Below are 22,588 nucleotides of genomic sequence, written 5' to 3' on the forward strand. Positions count from 1 at the left end.
CAAAACTTTTCTTTGTGTCAATCAGCATAATGCCACAAATGTTGTCGATTAAGCTTAACTTGTATTGAATGCAGAACATTCCTTCAAGCTTTGATTTTTTAAATGTATTTTCTTATATTTTCTATAGTGTGCCACGTTTTCTGCAATAATGAAACAACCCAATAATCTAAATCTACTATGAACTAACAGTGAACAATATTTTTACAACATTAATTAATCTTGGTTAATGCTAATTTCTAAATATACTATTTCAGTTTTAAAATTAAAAGTTGTATATGTTAACATTTGTTAGTGCATTATGAACTAACATGAACTAATTATAAACAACTGTATTTATTTTTATAAAATTAAAATGAACCAATATTAATAAATGCTGCTAAAAATGTTGTTCATTGTTAGTTCATGTTACCTAATGTATCAACTTATACAACCTTATTGTGAAGTGTTACCATAATATTTTATATGCTGTGTACAAAATCGCTCACTCGTTTACTCATTCACTATTTACTATGTAGTGAACGCCACATAGTTCACTATAAGGGGCATGAGTGAGCGGAAATGAGTGAAGCACGTTAGACATGTTACATACACATTGCGTCCGAAATGACACAAAAATGACTTGAATTCCAATTTGGCCGCTAAGGCCAAAAATCAGATCTATAGTTTCCCTAGTGGAGAAACAACACGTGTTGTACGGGGTTCCCCTTGTGATTTTGGTTCTGATTCACGATTCTCAAAACAGATACTGTAGTTCAGACCGTTTTTGAACCAATTTGACCGATCAAATTTATCATACGATTCGATTTAAACGATTTGTTCGCATTTGCAGCATTTATTATTGCTAATTTTAAAATGTTGCTGTTTAGTAGCAAAAGTAATGAGACTGTCTGGAGAAATGTATCAATGGAGTAAAACATTTCTCTTCAAAATGTAGTGAAGTAAAAATGAAAGTGAATAGAAATATTTATCCTCGAGTGAAGTAGAAATATTCAACAAAAAAAAAAATTTTTTTTTTTTACTTAAAGGCATATTTCACCCAAAAAAGAAAATTCTCTCCTTTTTTTACTATAAATTCTGCTCCCTGACCAGTAGGTGGCGATATGCTTGAAGAATGCAAATCACCAAAAACAAAAGAAGAAGAATGTGAAAGTGAAAGTGGAGATTGATAGTAAAAAGGACTTAAATATTGACCTGTTTCTCACCCACACCTATTATATCGCTTCTGAAAATATGGATTTAACCACTGGAGTCTTATGGATGACTTTTATGCAGACGTTATGTGCTTTTGGAGCTTTCTAACATTGTGAGGACCTAGAGGGCTGAAATATTCTTCTAAAAATCAGCAGAAGAAAGAAAGTCATACACATCTGGGATGGCATGAGGGTAAGTAAATGATGACAGAATTTTCATTTTTAGGTGAATTATCACTTTAAGTACAGTGAAAAAAGTATCCGTACTTTGTTACCTTATACCTCTGTACATGTGTAGGGGCTTCACACTGTTTCCCTTGGTTTTGTCTGGAAAACCCACACGTTTATACAATTGTTGTGATCGATTTGACATTCACCACTCCTGCTCTTCTTTCTCTGGACATGGCCAGTTATGATTCTTGAAATACCCAATCTCAGATTGTTATGACTAAGATTTGATCCTCAGATCTTTGAGAACTGGGATGTAGCTTTTCAACTCCATATTACTAGCTGAAGGCATGACACATTGGCAGACTATGAGAAATCAATTAGGACTGCAGAGACCCAATAGTGCATTAGTGTGTAGGTGACTCACTGAAGGGCTGACTCCTGCAATGCCTCACTGCCCGGACTGTGTTAGCAATCAGTCGCTGAGGAGAAGCAAGATAATAATTATAGAAACAAATACTCTAGCCAGTCAGATAGTTCCTAATCCAAAACTTCTGTTCAGATCAGTGGTCACAGACAAATGATAAAACACACACCATCTTTTCAAAGTTCACCAGTCCATCAACGAAGGTCTTGTTCCCCTCATGAGTGAATGTCATGTCTAAAAAGAGAAGAGACAAGAGCTTTGGTGTGCCGCAAAACAACTTAGATGTGTAATTTAGATATGTATTTGATATTCTTGTTATTCATTCTCATTTGACTTGTGTCAACCAGTGATTAAGAATATTCAGAATAGGCCACACCCCCACCTTTAATGAGGAGGGGCATAAAGGGAATGACTGGCGGCTCCATCTTAGCCACAGTGAGGCGGTACGCACGGTGATTCCTGGATGGATCCTGAGTGCAACAGAAAAGTTAAAGTTTAATGAGCACAAAGTCTTAATGGAAATAAATATGTCTATATAGGAACAGACATAGAGAAATAAATATATTTCTTTATAGGAAATGTTAATATTTGAAACAGACTTACTAGTAAACTCTCAAACTCAGAGTAGAACTTCTTAAATTTACTAGGCAGTTTCTAAAAACAAAGTAGAAGTATATATGGGTCAATGACTTGACTTTTATTTGTCAGGATATATTGATCTATTCATCAGAACACATTTAAATGCAATTTATACAAACAATGACTTGAATACATCTCTTCTATGATAAACGTGTTGAATTTCTGAATCAGAATTCATTTTGTTATTTTCTGTGGGGATTAAGGTAAAAAATGTCATGGTGGTGTATCCGTTCTGATATCATAATGAAGAAGAAGTTTCATTAAAAGGATGAAAGCAGTTTTGTTTTAAAATATTATTAAAATATTGTTAATTTGACAAATCAAAGTCAGTGTGGAGTAACCAACATGCAGGGAGTCATTTTGTTGTCATGTGACAAGAAAAACATAAAACAGGAAATTAAATCACAGAGAGGACCCCTTAAAAATATCAGATATTTTGACATTGTATGTCATGGAAAGTTTAGTTCAGGTTGTCAGAATGTCAAATAGTAAACCCTAAACAAAAGTTTCATGTAATTCATGATTCAAAAATGAAAGTTGAAAACTTGCTAGAAACGTTATCAGAAACGAGCAAGAATGCCAATATTGTATTTCTAAGAACTTGGCATTCTTATTTGTCATCGACCCGTGTACAGTATGTCAATAATGCGATACGGCACTGACCTCCCATGTTTGGCTGAGTCTGCTCACGGCTGGGTTGCACATGCCCATGATAATGGCGAAGAAAGAGTTCAAATTCTTAAACTCTCTACAACTGAGGGAAAAAAGCACACACATACATAGTGTTTTTCAAGTCTCAAAACATGACAATACAGCATTTTGGTTAGTTTGTATTAGGGCTGGGCAATATTACTACAAAAAGTATTCAACATATATACACTCACCGACCACTTTATTAGGTACACTGTACACCTACTTCGACCACATTTTTCCCCATTCTGATGGTTGATATGAACATTAACTGAAGCTCCTGACCCTTATCTGCATGATTTTAGGCACTGCACTGCTGCCACACAATTGGCTGATTAGATAATTGCATGAATAAGTAGGTGTACCTAATAAAGCGGTTGGTGAGTGTATATCGATATTAATGGATTTGCTCTGAAACGGCTCAAAAGTGATTTTATTTATTTTTTTAAATGAGAGGAACCATCATTTCATCCAAACAGACATTGTAGCAAAGTAGATTAAATAGTTGAAATATTTTGAATAATAATTTATTTAAAAATAATAAAGGCATGTTTCCCCACAGTTTTTCACTAAATGAGAATGAGATCTAATCATCAGAGGATCGGTGCTGATCTGGGGGGTGCTTCAGCAAGGCTGGAATCGGGCAGATTCATCTTTGTGAAGGATGCATGAATCAAGCCACGTAAAAGGTGAAAACTTGCTTCCTTCTGCTCTGACAATGTTCCCCAACTCTGCGGATTGGTTTTTCCAGCAGGACAATGCTCCATGCTACACAGCCAGGGCACTCAATGTGTGGATGGAGGACCACCGGGTCAAGACCCTGTCATGACCAGCCCAATCTCCAGACCTGAACCCCATTGAAAACCCCAACAAAGCCGAGCTGCTTGAATTTTTGCGCCAGGAGTGGCATAAAGTCACCCAACAGCAATGTGAAAGACTGGTAGAGAGCATGCCAAGATGCATGAAAGCTGTGATTGAAAATCAGGATTATTCCACCAAAAATTGATTTCTGAAGACTTCTTAAGTTAAAACATTAGTATTATGTTGTTTAAAAATGAATATGAACGTTTCTTTGCATTATTCGAGGTCTGAAAACACTGCATCTTTTTTGTTATTTTGACCAGTTGTCATTTTCTGCACATAAATGCTCTAAATAACAATATTTGTATTTGGAATTTGGGAGAAATGTTGTCAGTTCTTTATAAAATAAAACGAAAATGTTCATTTTACTCAAACACCTACCTATAAATAGTAAATCCAGAGACACTGATAATTTTGCAGTGGTCTCTTAATTTTTCCAGAGCTGTATGTATCAGTGGTTCCCAACTTTTTTTCCTTGGAGCCCCCCCTACTTGTATCTAAGAAAAGCTGAGCCCCCCACCCCCACATACACACACCAAAAGAATAAAGTGATTAATTCCAAATCTTTATTGGCAAAAATTTACATCAATTATAGTTTTTCTTTACTTTTCTCTTTGGTTCACCCTGGTTATCTTTGTGTATAATTTACCGTAGGCCTATACACACACATTGTTACCAAAAGAATAATAATGACACATTATCAGCGTAATAAGTGATTAACAGCACCTATATAGCTCTGTCTTAGATCTCCCTCAGACCAATTAACTGAAACGGGGCAGTTTGTTGCATACACACATTCACATCATGTGAACACTGGTTTTGACACAGCTATAATGTATGTGTTATAAAAATAACAATAAGTGACAATAACAAACAGTAAGTTACAATCAATAACATTTTTCTTCCTTAAAAAACTAATGGCCACCTTGGGCCTGCATACCTCTGACCAGGGATGGGATGTCAGGTGTGATGCTAGTGACAGCCAGCCTAAAGTCCTGGTGGACATCGAGCCTGTTATGGACTTTTGTTTTTATTGTTACAAGCATGCTGAAGGCTGTCTCAGACAGGTACGTAGTGCTGAATGGTAGAATAACCCTTGTAGCTGTGTGTTTGGCCAGTATGGGTGCAACAGCGTGTCCTTTGACAATCCAAAACTTTTTGTATCCGTTCTCTTTGACACAGAATCGGCTTGAAGGTCAGCAAGCTCATCTTCACAGCCGAGGTATTCCACGTCCTTGAGACTACAAATGTAAGGGTCCATCACCCATGATTCCTTTGATAATATTCGTCAACATCGGCAAAACGGGATTTAATTTCCAGTGCCGGGTAAACTCAGTGCGTAAAGACGCAGGCACAGTGCCACCAGACTGTTTCATCAGCAGTGGAAATTGCTGTAGCTCCCCTTTTGAAATTTTCCAACTCTGTACTCCAGTTTCCACACAAAAGCGTCGAGAGCATCTTAGCACTGCATGACATTTGATTCAGGACCCTGCATCCGCTTGTTTGTCTCACTGTAGAGAGTGAATGTATCCGCTAGGTATGCCGTTTTGATCCAAAACGCATCAGTCAGCTGTTCGCACAGTGGTCGATTGTGATCTCACATGAATTCCGTTATTTTTTCCTGCAGTTCCATAAAACGCACAAGCACTTGTCCACGCGACAACCAGCGTATCTCTGTGTGTAACAGCAGTGTTTGATGCGCTTCATCCTCACACAGCTGGGCAAACAGTCTCTTGTTGTAGGGTGAGCCTTAATGAAGTTTACAAATTTAACAACAGTTGCCAGGGTGTTACTAAGGTCTTCCGAAAGTTTTTTACTGGCCATGCTTGGCGATGTAGCATGCAGTGGAAAATTGGGAACCTCAGGGCTTTTTCCTTCAATCGGCTGTTAAATCCCTTGTTTTTACCCATCAATATTCTCTGCAACAATATTCTCGTAGGGCAGATTGTTGGACGAGAGATATCTTGGCCTGTTGTTGTTGTGGCTAGATTGGTAGACATAAGAATGTCTTGTTTCAAGTCTTCACCGTCAAAATATTGCACATAAACAATGAGCACAGATTCGTCTGGCACTGTTGTTGTTTCATCCAACTGAATGGCAAAGGGAACATACATAAGCTCTTTATCCACCACCTGTGGGCCACACAGCCTCTCTCCAATTTTCAGGCAGGTGGGTTTGATTAGCTGCTCTCCAATATTGTCCGGCTTTTAAGCCTTGGCAGTTAATAGCGAACACTCAAATGACGCCTCCGTGGCTCTGTGTAAATCACTGCCTGCCCTATCAAATGCTTTTCTAATGTCTATGGATCTTTTTGATAGTGCCAACTGCTTCTTCCTCTCAAATTATAGAAGAACTTCATGCCCCCAACCCCCCCACTTGTATATATGTATATGTGAATAAAAGTAATATCTTTGTGTCCTGTTTACTTCACTTGGAGCTTTTATTTTAACATCGCCACCTTTTCGTTCTACTGAGCCGCCTTTTGTAGATTTGATTAACTTCTAGTGGTAACTAACGTTTGGAATTGCTGAATGCTTGAACATGCAGTACTTTTCTTTCACAATGCATGTAAGCAGCTCTTAAAGTGCTAAAAACACGAGCCCATGAGACCCGCGCGGACACAGAACAGCATGTCACCCGCACACAGACCATGTTTATCTGTCTTTAATCACACCCTTCTGCAGTTTTATAATCACATATGACTATCTCACCATTTTGGTGTTATTTTGATTAATTGTGCAGCCCTGAAGGATCATGAAATTAGTCTTCTGATGCGCTCTTTGTGAAACCTAATAGCCAAATAAAAAGCACATTAAAATCATTGCAATTTTCATGATGTTGCTTAAATTTATACGTCTGCAAAATCATCAAGATCATATCGTAAATATTAGAAATATCGGCCAGCCCTAGTTTGTATATGTAATTGTGGTGGAGAACTCACTGCGCGGCGATCTTGATGAACTTCTTAAGCAGTTGGACTCGTTTGCTGAGCGTTCCACACAGACAGACCTCAGTGACCACCCACAGCTGAACCTGATTAAAGCGTCTCAGGAACAACTCCAGATTCGCTGTGGAGCGTCTGTATGCCTGACGACCAAATGTATGATACACCAGCTCATACTGCACACAATCACACAAACAGTCAAGTTGCAATCTGCATTCAAAACCTCATTTGTTTGTGTATATCAGTGTGTGAGCATCTTCACCTCATGCACACAGCTGAAAAGCTCCCAGTCGTACTGGGTCATTTGGAAGGCCAGATCCTTAGAGCTCATCAGCTCGAAACTGGACATTGACCCTGTAGAGGGACCTTCCTGCTCGGGAAGAGGATTCTACACACACATACAAACACAGAGTCAGTCCTGTAACATAAGCAGGGGTGTCCTGGCTCAGTTTTTGTGTCCAATGTGTGATAACACATGAAGTGACCAATTGTAAAAAAAAACTATTTCTTTAAATAAATGTAATATGTGTTAGTGTTACAGTTCTCGTCCAGCATGCAAGCAGACTTGGGTTCTAATCCTGACATAATATATACACTATATGGCCAAAAGTTTGTGGACAACCCCTTCTAATTAACGAATTTGGTTCCTCCATTAAATCCAGTAAAGAAAAATCTTAATGTTTCTTTATGTAATGGCTTGGGCTTTGTGTGCTTCCAAATTTGTGGCAACTGTTTGGGAATAGCCCTTTTCTGTTCCAGCATGACAATGCCCCTGTGAACAAAGTGAGGTCCATAAAGAAATGGTTTACTGTGTCTGGCGCGGAAGAAACTGACTGGCCTGCGCACAGCCCAGACCTGAACCCCACTGATCACTTTTGGGGTGAACTGTGGAAGCCTTGTGTCTGAATGAGAGCAAATCCCTGCAACCATGTTACTACATTCAGTATAGTGGAAAGCCTTCCCAAAAGAGTGGAAGCTGTTATTACAGCAAAGGGGGAAATTGATGCCTAAGGTTTTGAAATCAAATGTTCATCAAGCACATATGGTGTCCAAAAACTTTTGGCCATATAGTGTAATTCACAGTTTCACCGGTTCGTTTAGTCCTGGAGCGCATTAAGGTAAATGGATTTGAAGTGCTGTCCATAACAGAGGGGCTCGAGCGCAGGACTGGGAGTTTTTAGCAACAAGAGGGTGGGAAGATAACAATTTTCCACTTAACGGAATATATGATTTCCATTATCGATAATTATCGATTTTATCGATTAGTTGTTGCAGCCATAGTCCACATACATGGAAATTGGGCATTATTCCCTCAAAAGTTGAAAAAATATGTTAGTAATTTTGAATAACTTTTAACATTAACACCTCTGTGGGTCATTCGCTTCATTTTAATATAAATGTTGTTATATTTTATTTTGTTATTTTAGACACATTTACATATATACTTATTGTTTTAAGATGTTTAATTCAAAATCCACTTGGCATATGCTCAGTTTGAATGGGCATGACCCTTCTGAATATAAGAGCACTCAAAAACACAAGCGCAAACCTTACAATTACTAACATTTACATCTGATCTCACCAATGAGTCAAGCTGTTCTCTGGAACAGACAAACATCCGTCCGTTCACTCCCAGGGACTGGAACACTGATACATCATTGGGCTTTAAAATCTGCTTTTCTGCACAGAAATAAAACACAGAATCACAAATCACAAACAAAGTCCTTTTTTTAGCTGTACAAGGTCAACACCTAATAAGCGATCACAGTATCTTTATTTACTACCTTTATTGTGCGACCCCCACGTCCACATACTGTATGTAGATGCTGTATTTTGGCTTCACTATATGCAACACATAATTTAAATTAATTTAAACTGACTAAATACTGTTCACAAAACTCTAGACTGTCATTTCAGGGGTTAAACTTCTGCCGCACCAAGTCACGTGACAACAACATGACGTTGATTTCCGTGAAGTGCTTCTATGGGTGCAGAGCCAACTTAAGTTCCTCTGGTAAGAAACCTCTTTAAGTTTTTTAATTGAAACCTGTTGGGGTGTAAAGAGTAGCATCTCTAGTTTCGTTTGATATGCCGCTTTAAAAAATTAATTCATTTTTCACACGTTGGTGCGATGATAAACATGATGTCCACATTAGGGCTGCAACTAATGATTATTCTGATAATCGATTAATCTTCGATTATTTCTGCGATTAATCGATTAATCGGATAAAAACTGAAATTTTATTTCCTGTATTTTATTAAAATATGATTTTTCAAAAAACTGATATGATAAAGGGCTTAAGGATTTGGTTTGATTTACATTACTGAATTCACGATTCTATACTCTCACAAAACTTTGAACAAAGCCTGAATCATGAAAAGTTATTAGAAACAGTCCCTTTACTTGTAAAACTTAACAAAAAGTGCTCATTATTAAAGAGTTAAATGATACATAGGGCATGGGGTGGGACAAAAAATCAGCCCAGCAGAGGGCAATAGTGACACGAGAATAGAAATATTAATAATTCTGCCCAGCTGAAAAATACATAATTATGTTAGATACATATGCTTGTACACACTGATCACATACATTTAAGTATTTTAATATTATAGTTTTTAAAATAGTATTTTCACTGATTACATGTTTCTAAACTATTCTTTTAAAAAGGAAGTGTGTATGGCTTATCCAGTAAAATAATGTTTACCATAGTATAAATTTACTAGTGAAATCAGACATTACATGTCGCAGTATCAAGAGGACTTTCAAATATCAGGACTCTTAGCTTTATTAAATATTATATTCAGCATTACATACAGTTTAATATAGTACAATCATCTATAAACCCTGTGCAAATTCACTCTCACGCTGAAAAGACTCATCCCGGTGCTCACTGTATTACATGCGCTTACATGAGCAGGAGAAAACACTTTAAAAACCGGCACACCTTGACTGCTGAAACCAGTGGTGGATTTAGGCATGGGCGACATGGGCAGTTGCCCAGGGCGGCATCTTGTGTGGGGGTGGCACGAGACATGAGGGGGCGGCACCTCCCCCCACCCCCCTTTGCTTACTGCAAATATCCAACTAATCGATAATGAAATGCATTGTCGATGATTTCCATTATCGATAATTATCGATTTTATCGATTAGTTGTTGCAGCCATAGTCCACACACATGGAAATTGGGACATTATTCCCTCAAAAGTTGAAAAAATATGTTAGTAATTTTGAATAACTTTTAACATTAACACCTCTGTGGGTCATTCGCTTCATTTTAATATAAATGTTGTTATATTTTAATTTGTTATAACTGTAAATACATTCTTATATATTCCTATATATTTACTGTGCATTTTCACATTGAAAATAAATGTATTCATCCAAAAGCTGAGCATTTTTGCTTTCAGAGGCTTTATTTGGAGTTAGGATGGAAATTAAGGTGCATTTCAAACTGTTCCGAGACCAGTGCAGACAGACAGCTCACTGGAGGTAAGTCATTCCTCCTAAAATCAGACCAAAACTTTAGTTTCAGGCTTAAGGTTCTGTTTGGACCACTCAACATGTTTATCAGACATGAGACAATGGTAATCGGTACATAGATTCAGAATTTATAATGCTAAATTTATTTTAACATGGTTGGTATGATTGGAAGATGCTGGCCTTTACTGTGAATCAGAATTATTTATTCAGCCTAACAGAAAATCAGCAGTAATGTCTGTAATGTCTCAAAAACATGAATATCCAACACTCCTGGAAACATAATAAACAATTTGATGGAAAAAAGTCAAGCTCAGGTTTCAGGAGTTTAATATTTATAGCATACTACATAAACTTCAACCTATTATAGGATTTACACTTACACTGGTGCTTTTCGAAGAGTTTTTAAAGGCTTAATTTGATGGCTGATCTGGAGAGGGATTATATAATGCCGAAAAAAGGCCTTCAATGGACAATGTTGCTACAGCAACAAAACACACTGAAAATCTACAAAGATTTGAGTGTATTTGTTAGTGTGGTATCTCCAAGGGCAACTCAAATGTAATCTCAAATCAGTGCGTGTAATTGCATGTGCTGATGTGTTCGTGGATCACCTCCAGATGCGCTGAGGTTTATCAGAATCAGTTCTTCAGCAGATCCCAGTTTCTCTGCTAAAGCTGCGGTCACATCTCTCCCCGTGGCAAGCACAGAAACACGTATAGTAGTGTAGGTGTGATCACTGCAGTACACCTTCAAGAGTACTACAAACAGACAGAAAGAAAAAGATGAAATGAGGACATAGAGAAGTGAGAAACAGAATATCAGCTGTTTGATAGGTTTTTTTAAGCACAATTCCTTACGCATACTATTATAAGCATAACAAAGTTTAATTGAAAGAGTACATGTGAAACTATTTTAGTATGTGGTATGTCCCCCTTTTGCTTTAATGACAGAATGCACTCAAGCTGGCATAAATTCCACAAAACCTCATGATCAGCATGGATTTGAGAATGTTCTAAGAAGCATCTTGTGTGCTTCAATGGAAGCAAGTAAAGAGTCTTCATTTTGCCACAACTTTTCTTTGCTTAAATTTGATTTCCAGGTTTAAATAAGAAAAAACAACAACTTTTGGACCCCACTTAACATATTCAGATACTCACTGTCATCAAAGCTTCTGATTGGCTGCTTTTTCGCAAGCCTCTCCTCTCCAGAACTGAATTGTCGCAGGAGAACTTTATGCTGAGAGATCACAAAGAAAAACTATCATAGATACTGAGTGAAATATAACTATATACATATGAACTATGCTTAAAGCAATCAGATATTTATGGGTTATTTTTAAAAATCCACATAAAATAGAGCACAATTTAGATTTGTAAACAATCATCTTAAAATGTTGGTTAATAAGCAGAGTTGCATTACCTTTTTTTGTGAGGTCCGTGCATCATCTGGACTAAGATAGAGATAGGAAAAGAAATATAAATGTGGACCATTAACATTACATGACTCGTTCACATAAAGGCACTAATAATAGCCCAAAATGGACACACACAATTAAATTAAAAACCTACTACTGCTTCACGATTCTCTCCAGTTCTGGCAGTAGATCCTTCAGTGGACGTAAAACCCTTGCATCATTCAACACAAATCCGTGCAGCTCCTGCATACACACATCAACACACACACAAACAGAATTATGTTAATAGTGTTTTGACTTGTGTCTGCAATGTGACTCCAATGTCTCAGTGCAGACAGGTGGTAAGTGAGTGTGTGCCAGCATGTGTGTGTTTGTAACCTCCAGAAAGCCAAGTGCTGTGTCATCCTCCAGCAGATGGTGGGCCTGCAGTGCGGCCCAACGCAAAGCCAGACTGAGCGCCCGTCTCTTGCTGGCCACAGCATAGTCTAGACGCTCCTGCTCGGAGCCCTGAGATGCCTGAGAGTGGTAGGTACACACACATGCTAAGGAACATACACATACTTACAAAATACACACCTATGCTGTTACTGATGAATGAATGATGGATGGATGGATGGATGGATGAAATGAAATGAAATGATAGATAGATTGATAGATAGATAGATAGATAGATAGATAGATAGATAGATAGAATGATGGATGGATGGATTGATGGATGGACGGACGGATAGATGGACAGAATGGATGGATGGATGGATAGATGGACAGAATGATGGGTGGATAGAATGAATGGATGGATGAATAGGATGGACGGATGGATGAATAGAATGGATGGATGGATGGATGGATGGATGGATAGAATGACAGATGGATGATGGATCATAGATGGATAGAATGATGGATAGATGGATAGAATGGATGGATGGATAGAATGACCTATGGATGATAGATGGATAGAATGATGGATGGATGGAATGATGGATGGATGGATGATGGATGCATGGATGGATGGATGGACGGACGGACAGAATGATGGCATGATGGATGGATGATGGCTGGATGATGGATAGATAGAATAAAGGATGGATAAATGGATGGATGATAGAATAGATGGATGGAGGGATGGATGGATGGATGGATAGAATGATGGAAGGACGGAATGATGGATGATGGATAGATGGATAGATGGATAGAATGATAGAAGGACAGAATGATGGATGGATGGATGGATGGATGAAATAATGGATGGATGATGGATGGATAGATGATAGAATGATGGATGGATGGACAGATGGATAGAATGATGGATGGATATAATGGATGAATGGATAGATTGATAGAATGATGGATGGATGAATGGATGGATGGATGGATGAATGAATGGATGGATGGATAGAATGATGGAAGGATGGAATGATGGATGGATGGATGGAATGATGGATGGATGATGGATGGATAGATGATGGAAGGATGGAATAAGGTATGGATGGATGGAATGATGGATGGATACATGATAGAATGATGGATGGATGGACGGAATGATGGATGGATGGATGAAATGATGGATGGATAATGGATGGATAGATGATAGAATGATGGATAGATGGATAGAATGATGGATGGATATAATGGATGGATGGATGGAAGGATAGATTGATAGAATGATGGATGAATGGATGGATGGATGGATGGATGGATGGATAGAATGATGGAAGGATGGAATGATGTATGGATGGATGGAATGATGGATGGATAGATGATGGAAGGATGGAATGAGGTATGGATGGATGGAATGATGGATGGATAGATGATAGAATGAAGGATGGATGGATGGAGGGATGGATGGATGGATGATAGAATGATGGAAGTATGCAATGATGTATGGATGGATGGAATGATGGATGGATGATGGATGGATAGATGATGGAAGGATGGAATGAGGTATGGATGGATGGAATGATGGATGGATGATGGATGGATGGATGGATGGATGAATGGATGGATGGACTGATTAATTGCAGGATATTGAGCCAGGAGGGCAGGGCACAGCTGGCTGTTAGGCATGAAAACGCAGTGCATTAGCACAAAGTCATCCAAAGCAGGATCTGTGGAGATAAAAAATAAAAATAATTATTTGAATTATTCTGAGTATTATTAATACATTTCGACAGATTAATAAAATCATAAATTAAATTTTATTTAGAGATGAACTGGTTATTAAGGGGCAGTACCTGGGTCAGAAAAATGAATGTCCAGTCGCATTGTCTCCAGCAGATGCTCCAGAATCTTCTCTGGGGTCCCTGACATCACAGTGTACCTGTCCAACACACACAGACACAGGAAAATTACTCTGATGAACAAATGCAAGGATGGATGAATTTATTATTGATGATTTGACTATATACTTGAAGTGGGCTGGGATGTTTCCATGGCTGTAGGGCCGAAGACTCTTCTGAAGCACCAAAACATCTTGCTCATGCTCCTTCAGACGTACTGTGTTTGCTTCAACATCCTAAACATGCAAACACACACATAGTATGCACAAGTCAAATTGCATGTGATCAAGAAATATAGCATTATATTTTGCTACCAGAGCAAAATCAAAAACTCTATATCTAATTAAAATAATCATTTTCTTTCATTAGTGTTGTGTGTTTCAGCATCACCCAGGCCGACTAGTGTGCAAGTGTGTGTCTGTACCCTGAGAATACGGTTGAAATCCTCTTTGTCCACTCTCAGGAAGTGGCAGTTGTCCTCTCTCAGGACGATGGAAGCAGCACGGGGGGCGTCGTTCACCAGGGCCAGTTTGCCAAAATCATCTCCTTCATGCAGTGTGCACACCACACCCTACACACAGGCATATTTTGGTCTTTCTGCTGAATTTTAGAATACTTCGCGTCTTTTTTTAACCCTGGATTAAGGCCGCTTTTAACCCTGGGTTATAAAGCCTGCTCAGGAGAACCGGTAAACAGTTTGAATGACTAACCCAGCATTAAGTATGAACGGTGTGAAACATGGAACAAGATAGCCCAGGGTTAAAAATGACACTGGGGTAACAATCACAAGTGTGAAAAGCCCAATTAAATTCAGTCCCTCATGAGTGCTGACATCACCTTGCCATAGATAACAACATTAACAGATCCCTTCTGGATAATGTACCAAGAGGTGCCTTCCTCTCCTTGATTAAACACTGAAATACAGAAAATAAACATACACAGAACATGACTAAGGCGATTAAAACTGGAAAAGAATGCATTTGTAAACTTTATCACAAACTCTAAAGCAGTAGATTGACATTCAAACCTACAGACAGTGCCTGCTTTGGCATGTGACTCAAAGATAAGGACTCCAGCGAGCTCTCTCTTCACCTGCAGGGGGCAGCACAACCACAGCTCATGTTATCAGGTATGTTTTATTTTAGTGCTGATATCAGTTTATGAACTTTATGCATCTGCAGAACTGAAAACATACAGGTCAATATGAATATAGAGTTTAATAGTAATGGAGGTCTGTTTGCCTACAGTGTTCGAGAGATGAGAGAGAGCTTTGATATGCAGCAGCTCATCATAAATGATCTCCAGGTCTTCAGCCGTTCTTTGACCTGGCCTAATGTCAGAGTGAGGTAGAAAGAAACAAAGAAAGGAGAGGACAAAATTGGAGGCCAATAATGGACTGTACACATCACAAGGTGTCTACTTTGGTAAATCTTATAACATAGAGAAACAAATCTTGTAATAATGTTTTACAGTATCAAATATGCCTTTCCAAATGGAACAGTAGAGAATTAAGTTCACCTAAAAATTAACATTCTGCCATAATTTATACCAATACATTTATTCTGTCTTCTTAACACTTGGGTTTGGGTTTTCATCAAAAAATTACTTCTATTTCAGGTTGTTTCAGTCACATGGACTACTTATTAAAGCTTTTAATGGAATAGTTCACCAAAAAATTTAAATTCTCTCAACATTTACTCACCCACATTCCAGTCCAGATGTATATGACTTTCTTTCTTCTGCTGAACACAACTGAAGATTTTTATCTCAGCTCTGTAGGTCCATACAATGCAAGTGAATGGTGACCAAAACTTTGAAGCTCAAAAAAGCACATAAAGGTAGAATAAAAGTAATCCATACAACTCCAGTGGTTCTTATCATATGATAAGTGTAGGTGAGAAACAGTCTTATGGATTACTTTTATGTTTCTTTTATGTGCTTTTTGAGCTTCGAAGTTTTGCACCCTGTTGACTTGTACTAAATTGACCTACAGAGCTGAGATATTCTTCTAAAAATCTTCGTTTGTGTTTAGCAGAGGAAAGAAAGTCATACATATCTGGGATGACATGAGGGTGAGTAAATAATGACAATATTTTCATTTTTGGGTGATGTATCTCTATAATGCATACAAATATATGTGATATACTGCAGGGGGCGCTCTTGGTCACTCACGGTTTCCTGAGGATCATTCGCATGTGTGCGTCAGGACCGATCTGAGAGAGGAAGAGGAGGGTCTCCTGCAACTCTTCCTCTGCCTCACGTTTCTCATCGTCGCTAGGCAACACCGCATCCTCCTCCTCATCATCAAGGAAACGGTAAAAGAGGTACTTATCCTGAAAGTTTATCTCATGGTCAACTGTTGATGCAACAGAAAGGACACATCAGATAAAAGATAAAACACAAAGGTATTTCATCATTTTGAGGAATAAATATTTTTTTTATTTTTTTCCTGAGGTCCACTTCAAAATGTAATCCAAGGCTTTTTCACAGCAATAACATCAGTCATAATTTAGTTATTTATAATGTTTCTCTGTTTTCTGGGTCAGTTTGTATTTTAAATATATATATATATATATATATATATATATATATATATATATATATATATATATATATATATATATATATATATTTTTTTAGCTTTTTTTTTTTTTTTTTACTAAATCCAGTTGGAATAAACTTCCTTGACTTTGTTTACATATAGTGTCTTAAAACACAAAAAACATTTGACCATTTTCTTTCAATTTTATTGGTTTTATTTCACTTTGTTCCACCTGTTGTGTCCCGGTCAAAAATGACCGACCATTGGAAATGAATGGCTGGGGCTACAAAAAAAAAAAAAAAAAATAGTGTTCAGGAGCCTGTCCAACCATCTGATGAGCACATATGTGCATGTGTACTTGCACACATAAAGTCCTCGGACATGTGTACACACTCATACACACACCCATACCCATACACATACACTCACACAAACAAAATCATGTCAAAGCAAACATGTTAATTAAATACTAAACAACATTAAAATAACAATTGTGTGATAAATAGCACAGAACATTTTGTGAATGTTTTTTTAAAATAGTCAAAATAATCAATAAATAATGTTATTTTAACTCGAAGAAAAGTTGTATTAGATCAGGTCAATAATGCCTATTATCACAAATAAGTACAAGACCTGTTCTAATTACTAGAAATCAAGTTAACAGAAAGATCTAGTGCAATATCTAGTGAAAATAGATTCATAATGAAAGATTTATATACATTTTAATGGGCCGGTCATTTTTGACCGGGAACACTACAAGTGTTACTTTCTGCCATTTCTTTTATGAAATAAAAGAGTTAAAAAAATAATTTCTGGTTAAACATTAAAACAAAGTAGTGTGATAAACAGGACAGAAAAATGTAAGTATGGTATTTAATATAGTAAACATATCCATAAAAAATGCTTTTTTAATACAAAAAATGTAGTTGTATTAGCTCAGGTAATTTAGCTAATACAATTAGCTTACAATCTAGCTTATTTTAAATAAATTCCAAAAAGAGGTACAAAACCTGTTGTAGTCACTAGAAATCGAGTTGAAACCCCCCCAATGCAATATTTAATGAAAATACTGTATATGGATTATGTGAGATTCATAAACCACTTAAATTGTTTGGTCATTTTGACCACAAGGAGTGGTAGCCAATGAGGAACACGACACAAGGGTTTACAGGGATAGTTCACTCAAAAATGCAAATTCTGTCATCATTTACTCACCATTATGTTGTTCCAAACTTGTTTTACTTTCTTTCTTCAGTGGAACACAAAAGATGTTAGGCAGAATGTTAGTCTCAATCACCATTCACAATCAGTAACAAAAAAGTTGCAATGAAAGTATATGGTGACTGAAGCTAACATTCTACCTAACAAAAATTGTTTGGAACAACACAGGGGTGAGTAAGTTATGACTTCCTTTTAAGATTTCTATGCAAATGTCCATTGAAAAATCAATGAAAACTGATTTTTTAATTATATGACCCCTTTAATTTTTACATACTGTAGCTGTCAGTACAAGAGTGGGACACGTGTATGTTGTTTACCGTGGTTTAGGACCCCTTCCTCCAAGAGCACTTGCCACATTCCCACAGCATGACCTCGACTGTGAACACATGAACTCTGCTGAAGCAGCCAGTCGACCAGCTCTGTGCCGACACAACACTGCCTGTAAACACACACACATACAGATCATGCTGTACACAAACAGTGTGTGTTCTGCAAAATGGGATCCAAAAGTCTGAAACCACATTGAAAATCTGGGATTTATTTATTTAAACCTGAATATATATTTATATATTTTAGTATTTTGAAAGTGCGTCAGTGCATGCAAGAAGGTGACATACCAAATACTAGAAATTCTCAAACTCACGTTAATTTTTAAATATAACTTTTCACTAAAATATATATGCTGATGATATTTTTTTTTATAAAAAAAAAAAAGTGCTTTAAACCAGTTAAGAATTCAAAATAGAAGCATTTTCGTTATAGTAATCTCAGAATTTTGAAACCCACTGTACTATCGTATAAATTAATCTTAATTTTACATATAGTTTGTAATGTATAAATAAAATGTGCATTTGTCAGAAGCAAGAAGTTTCTCTCTCACACACACACCTGTAGGTTTTCAGATGATATTTTCTATCTCTGATCATGTGAGGCGCTCTGGCCAGAATAGCGTTACGTAAGACTTTTTCTGCCCTCAAAATCTTTTCTGATGGGACCTGAAGCCGAAAGCACAAAGAGACAGAAGTTAGACGGAAGAGATATATATATATATATATATATATATATATATATATATATATATGAGAGAGAGAGAGAGAGAGAGAGAGAGAGAGAGAGAGAGAGAGAGAGAGAGAGAGAGAGACGTTGACCATTTTCTGAACTGTTACAGCACATGACAAACATTCTTTGAGATATACTCACCTACACTCAATTTACTAGGGTACATGACATAAAAGAAATTGTGTCAGCAGATATTGTTTCAAATTAAATACATTACACTCGATTAACATTTCGCTGTGCGGGACAGGTGGCGACAGACTGCAGTCTTGAGTTATGTATGGTCTTGAGTATGAATATGAGAGTTACTATCAAATTAGCAACCAAAACCACACAACTGCTCTTTGGTCATTATCAGGAAGCTTGCCATACAGTAATTACAGAAAATGTTTTGGTGAATTCATTCATTCATTCATTCATTAATATAGTTACAACCTTGCAGAGTACCAATAAAGTACTACATTATTTCAGCCTTGCCACAATTGGTTTGTAATTTATATAGATATTATTTGAATAGATAACTGAGTAAATTCTAGAAGTATCACTCACTTTCAGTAAATCATACATTATATACAGTATATATATATATATATATATATATATATATATATATATATATATATATATATATGTAAAGATCAATAACCCAATACATTTCTCTTATAAAATATTTTTGTGCCAACCCTGTTACATTCAAACTTTTTAGGGGTTGAATGTTGTAAGGTTAAAAATGAGTACAAAAATCTCTAATTAGCAAGTCAATATCATGCATCACACAACATTATTTACAATCAATACTCTTGTGCTTTGTGCAGAGAACAATAATGTTTCTCTAAAATATGGACCATAATAATGTTTTCCATAACAGGGCTGAACTTTTGAGCTTGACCAGGCCAATATAAGTTCAAACATAATGCGATACTTATTAAAATGGTTACACTTTACGATTAGATTAGATTGTATTTGTTAACATTAGTTAATATGAACTAACAATGAACAACACTTTTACAGCACGTATTACTCTTGGTTTATGTTAATTTCAACATATAATAATACATACAATTAAAATTTGTACATGTTAACATTAGTAAATGCATTATGAACTAACAATGAGCGATAGTATTTTTAAAGAAGATTAATAAATGCCATTATGCTGTTAAATATTGTTTATTGTTAGTTCATGAAACCTAATGCATTTACTAAAGTTAACAAATAGAACCTTATTGTAAAGTGTTATCATTAAAACTTGTAAAGAAAGTTTGGTAACACTTTATTTCAATGGTCCATTATAATGCACTTGTAAAGCATGAATAAGACAGTAATTAATGCATAACTAAATGTAGAGTAAGGCTATCTTAGGCATAATTTACAAAATATTAAATGTCTTATTTTTGTGTAGAAAGTAATGCAATTAGTGCTCAGTTTGAGTTATTCATTCATATCATATATCAAGACCCTTCCTCTCTGAACATGCCATACAACTGCTTGTTCAGTCACTTGTCATAACTAGACTGGACTACTGTAATGCTCTCATTGCAGGCCTCCCTGCATGTGCAATTAGACCCTTGCAAATTATCTAGAATGCAGCAGCACGTCTGGTCTTTAATGAACCAAAGAGAGCGCACGTTACACCACTCCTTGTCTCTCTTCACTGGCTGCCGGTTGATGCACGTATTCAATTCAAGGCTCTGATGCTGGCATACAGAACAGTCACTGGGTCTGCTCCAGCATACCTAAAATAATTTCTGCAGAGCTACGTTCCCACCAGAAGCTTGCGGTCGGCTAAGGAGCGGCACCTTATTGTACCAACACAAAGAGGCACCAAAACACTTTCCCAGACTTTCGGTTTCATCATACCACATTGGTGGAATGACCTTCCAAATTCCATCTGTGAAGCTGACTCATTTTCTGTCTTCAAAAAACAAATTTTTTCCATGAGCACTTAACCAGTCACAAAAAACAAAAAACAAACTTGTTGCACTTTAATCTGTCTTGAATACTACTATTCTGACGCTAGCGAAACTTTGTAATGCAGCACTTTTCGTACCACTGTCTCCTTAAGATGATTCACTTACAATGTACTCCTCTTTTGTAAGTCGCTTTGGATAAAAGCATGTTTACCAAACAATATAAGCCAGTACTTAAGGCTAATTTGTATTGGCTTTACAAAGCTGTTACTAATAAATTACTAAAATCTTCTATTAAGACCACTGGACCCCCTGTTCTAAAGGGAAAAGTTTACCTTTTCAAGTTATAGGTTTGTTTTGTATTAGGTGCTATTTAAGTCTATTTATATATATTAAAATGGTAATAATGACTAATTATTATTGTTTTGATTAAATTGTTACTAAAGCATTGCTAAAATCTTAAAGACAATTTGACTCCTTGTTCTGAAGTGAAACATTTACTTACACAATTTATTAATTTGTTTGGCATTTATTAGGCAATAACAGTATCTGCAGTAAACTTAATTTACTGAAATTGAAGCATGTGCAAAACAAACCAATATCTTGAGTAGGTTAAACTTTCACTTTAGGACAGGGGGTCAAGTTGTTATTAATTTACTAGTAACAGCTTTCTAAAGCCAACAATTATTAGTGTTTATTAATGGTTTAATATAGTTTAGTAAACTTGATATATGATCTCTGAAATTGAGCATTAATAACATTACTTTCTATGCAAAATATGATGTTTTAATACGTTGTAAATTAAGGCTAAGATAGCCTTTTTCTACATTCAGTTATATATTAATTACTCTTATTCATGCTTAACTAGTGCATCATTGTGGACCCTTAAACTAAAGTGTTACCGAAACTTCTGTTTGAGCCATGTGCTCAGTCATGATAAATATATTATGTAGGAAAGATCAAATTATTATTTTTAAAGGGTGGAAATGTCACAACATAACAGGATTGAACAGAAAGTGAGGGACAAAGTAAAATTCGGCATTTTCTCAGAAAATGCATATAGCATTTTAGAAAAAAACTACATACAGTATACAGTGAAAGCATTATAATTTAATTTCACTACAAACAAAATGTAGAAGATTTTTATTTTTATTCTATATAACCCATTAAATCATAATGGTGATGAAAAGGCTGAAAATTGGCTGAAAATCAACCATTTAAAAATACAATTAATATTTTAAAAGTTCCTTTATATGAAACACAAAGCAGAACCAAATTTATCAAATCATGTGACTAAGTTCAGTATCCTATTTATTATATCAGTTGTAATCACTGTAGATGTGTAAGTCCAAACAGACATTAATGAGGGACTTTCGTACCTTGTTTAGACTTTTTGACATAAAATTGAGGGGGTCATTGTTGAGGTTATCTTTGTCAGGCTTTCCTGCATCAAACAAAAACAAATTTCATTAAAGTGATAGTTCACCATAAAAGGAAAATTCTGTCATCAGTTACTCACCCTCATGTTGTTCCAAACCCGTATGACTTTCTTTCTTCCGTGGAACAGAAAATGAGATGTTAAGTAGAATGACAGCCTCAGTCACTTTCAACCTTTTTTCCAAACAATGAAAGTGAATGGTCACTGAGTATAACATTCTGCCGAACATCACCTTTTGTGTATCATGGAAGAAAGAAAATCATACTGGTTTGAAACAACATGAGGGTGAGTGAATGATGACATAATTTTCATTTCAGGTGAACTATTCCTTCAAC

General features: G+C 36.4%; 1 protein-coding gene across 2 annotated transcripts in view; it reads right to left on the reverse strand.

Moving 5' to 3' along the window:
• The window catches only part of LOC127446678 (rap guanine nucleotide exchange factor 4-like), a 58,211-nt gene that overhangs the window by 1,240 nt on the left and 34,383 nt on the right, over window positions 1-22,588 (reverse strand). For both annotated transcript variants that reach the window (XM_051707808.1, XM_051707809.1), the window contains 24 exons: window positions 22,195-22,259; window positions 18,741-18,847; window positions 18,170-18,291; window positions 16,262-16,445; window positions 15,335-15,419; window positions 15,121-15,181; window positions 14,927-15,003; window positions 14,514-14,660; window positions 14,219-14,325; window positions 14,045-14,130; window positions 13,840-13,918; window positions 12,192-12,342; window positions 11,968-12,056; window positions 11,819-11,849; window positions 11,557-11,635; window positions 11,011-11,157; window positions 8,502-8,599; window positions 7,182-7,307; window positions 6,917-7,095; window positions 3,088-3,178; window positions 2,389-2,439; window positions 2,168-2,255; window positions 1,955-2,019; window positions 1,786-1,840 (listed from right to left, as the gene is read on the reverse strand). In XM_051707808.1, coding sequence (XP_051563768.1) covers window positions 1,786-1,840; window positions 1,955-2,019; window positions 2,168-2,255; window positions 2,389-2,439; window positions 3,088-3,178; window positions 6,917-7,095; window positions 7,182-7,307; window positions 8,502-8,599; window positions 11,011-11,157; window positions 11,557-11,635; window positions 11,819-11,849; window positions 11,968-12,056; window positions 12,192-12,342; window positions 13,840-13,918; window positions 14,045-14,130; window positions 14,219-14,325; window positions 14,514-14,660; window positions 14,927-15,003; window positions 15,121-15,181; window positions 15,335-15,419; window positions 16,262-16,445; window positions 18,170-18,291; window positions 18,741-18,847; window positions 22,195-22,259 — 2,370 coding nt within the window. The remainder of the gene's footprint in view (window positions 1-1,785; window positions 1,841-1,954; window positions 2,020-2,167; window positions 2,256-2,388; window positions 2,440-3,087; window positions 3,179-6,916; window positions 7,096-7,181; window positions 7,308-8,501; window positions 8,600-11,010; window positions 11,158-11,556; window positions 11,636-11,818; window positions 11,850-11,967; window positions 12,057-12,191; window positions 12,343-13,839; window positions 13,919-14,044; window positions 14,131-14,218; window positions 14,326-14,513; window positions 14,661-14,926; window positions 15,004-15,120; window positions 15,182-15,334; window positions 15,420-16,261; window positions 16,446-18,169; window positions 18,292-18,740; window positions 18,848-22,194; window positions 22,260-22,588) is intronic.

The sequence above is a fragment of the Myxocyprinus asiaticus genome, chromosome 9 (assembly GCF_019703515.2).
Source record: "Myxocyprinus asiaticus isolate MX2 ecotype Aquarium Trade chromosome 9, UBuf_Myxa_2, whole genome shotgun sequence".
NCBI lineage: Eukaryota > Metazoa > Chordata > Actinopteri > Cypriniformes > Catostomidae > Myxocyprinus > Myxocyprinus asiaticus.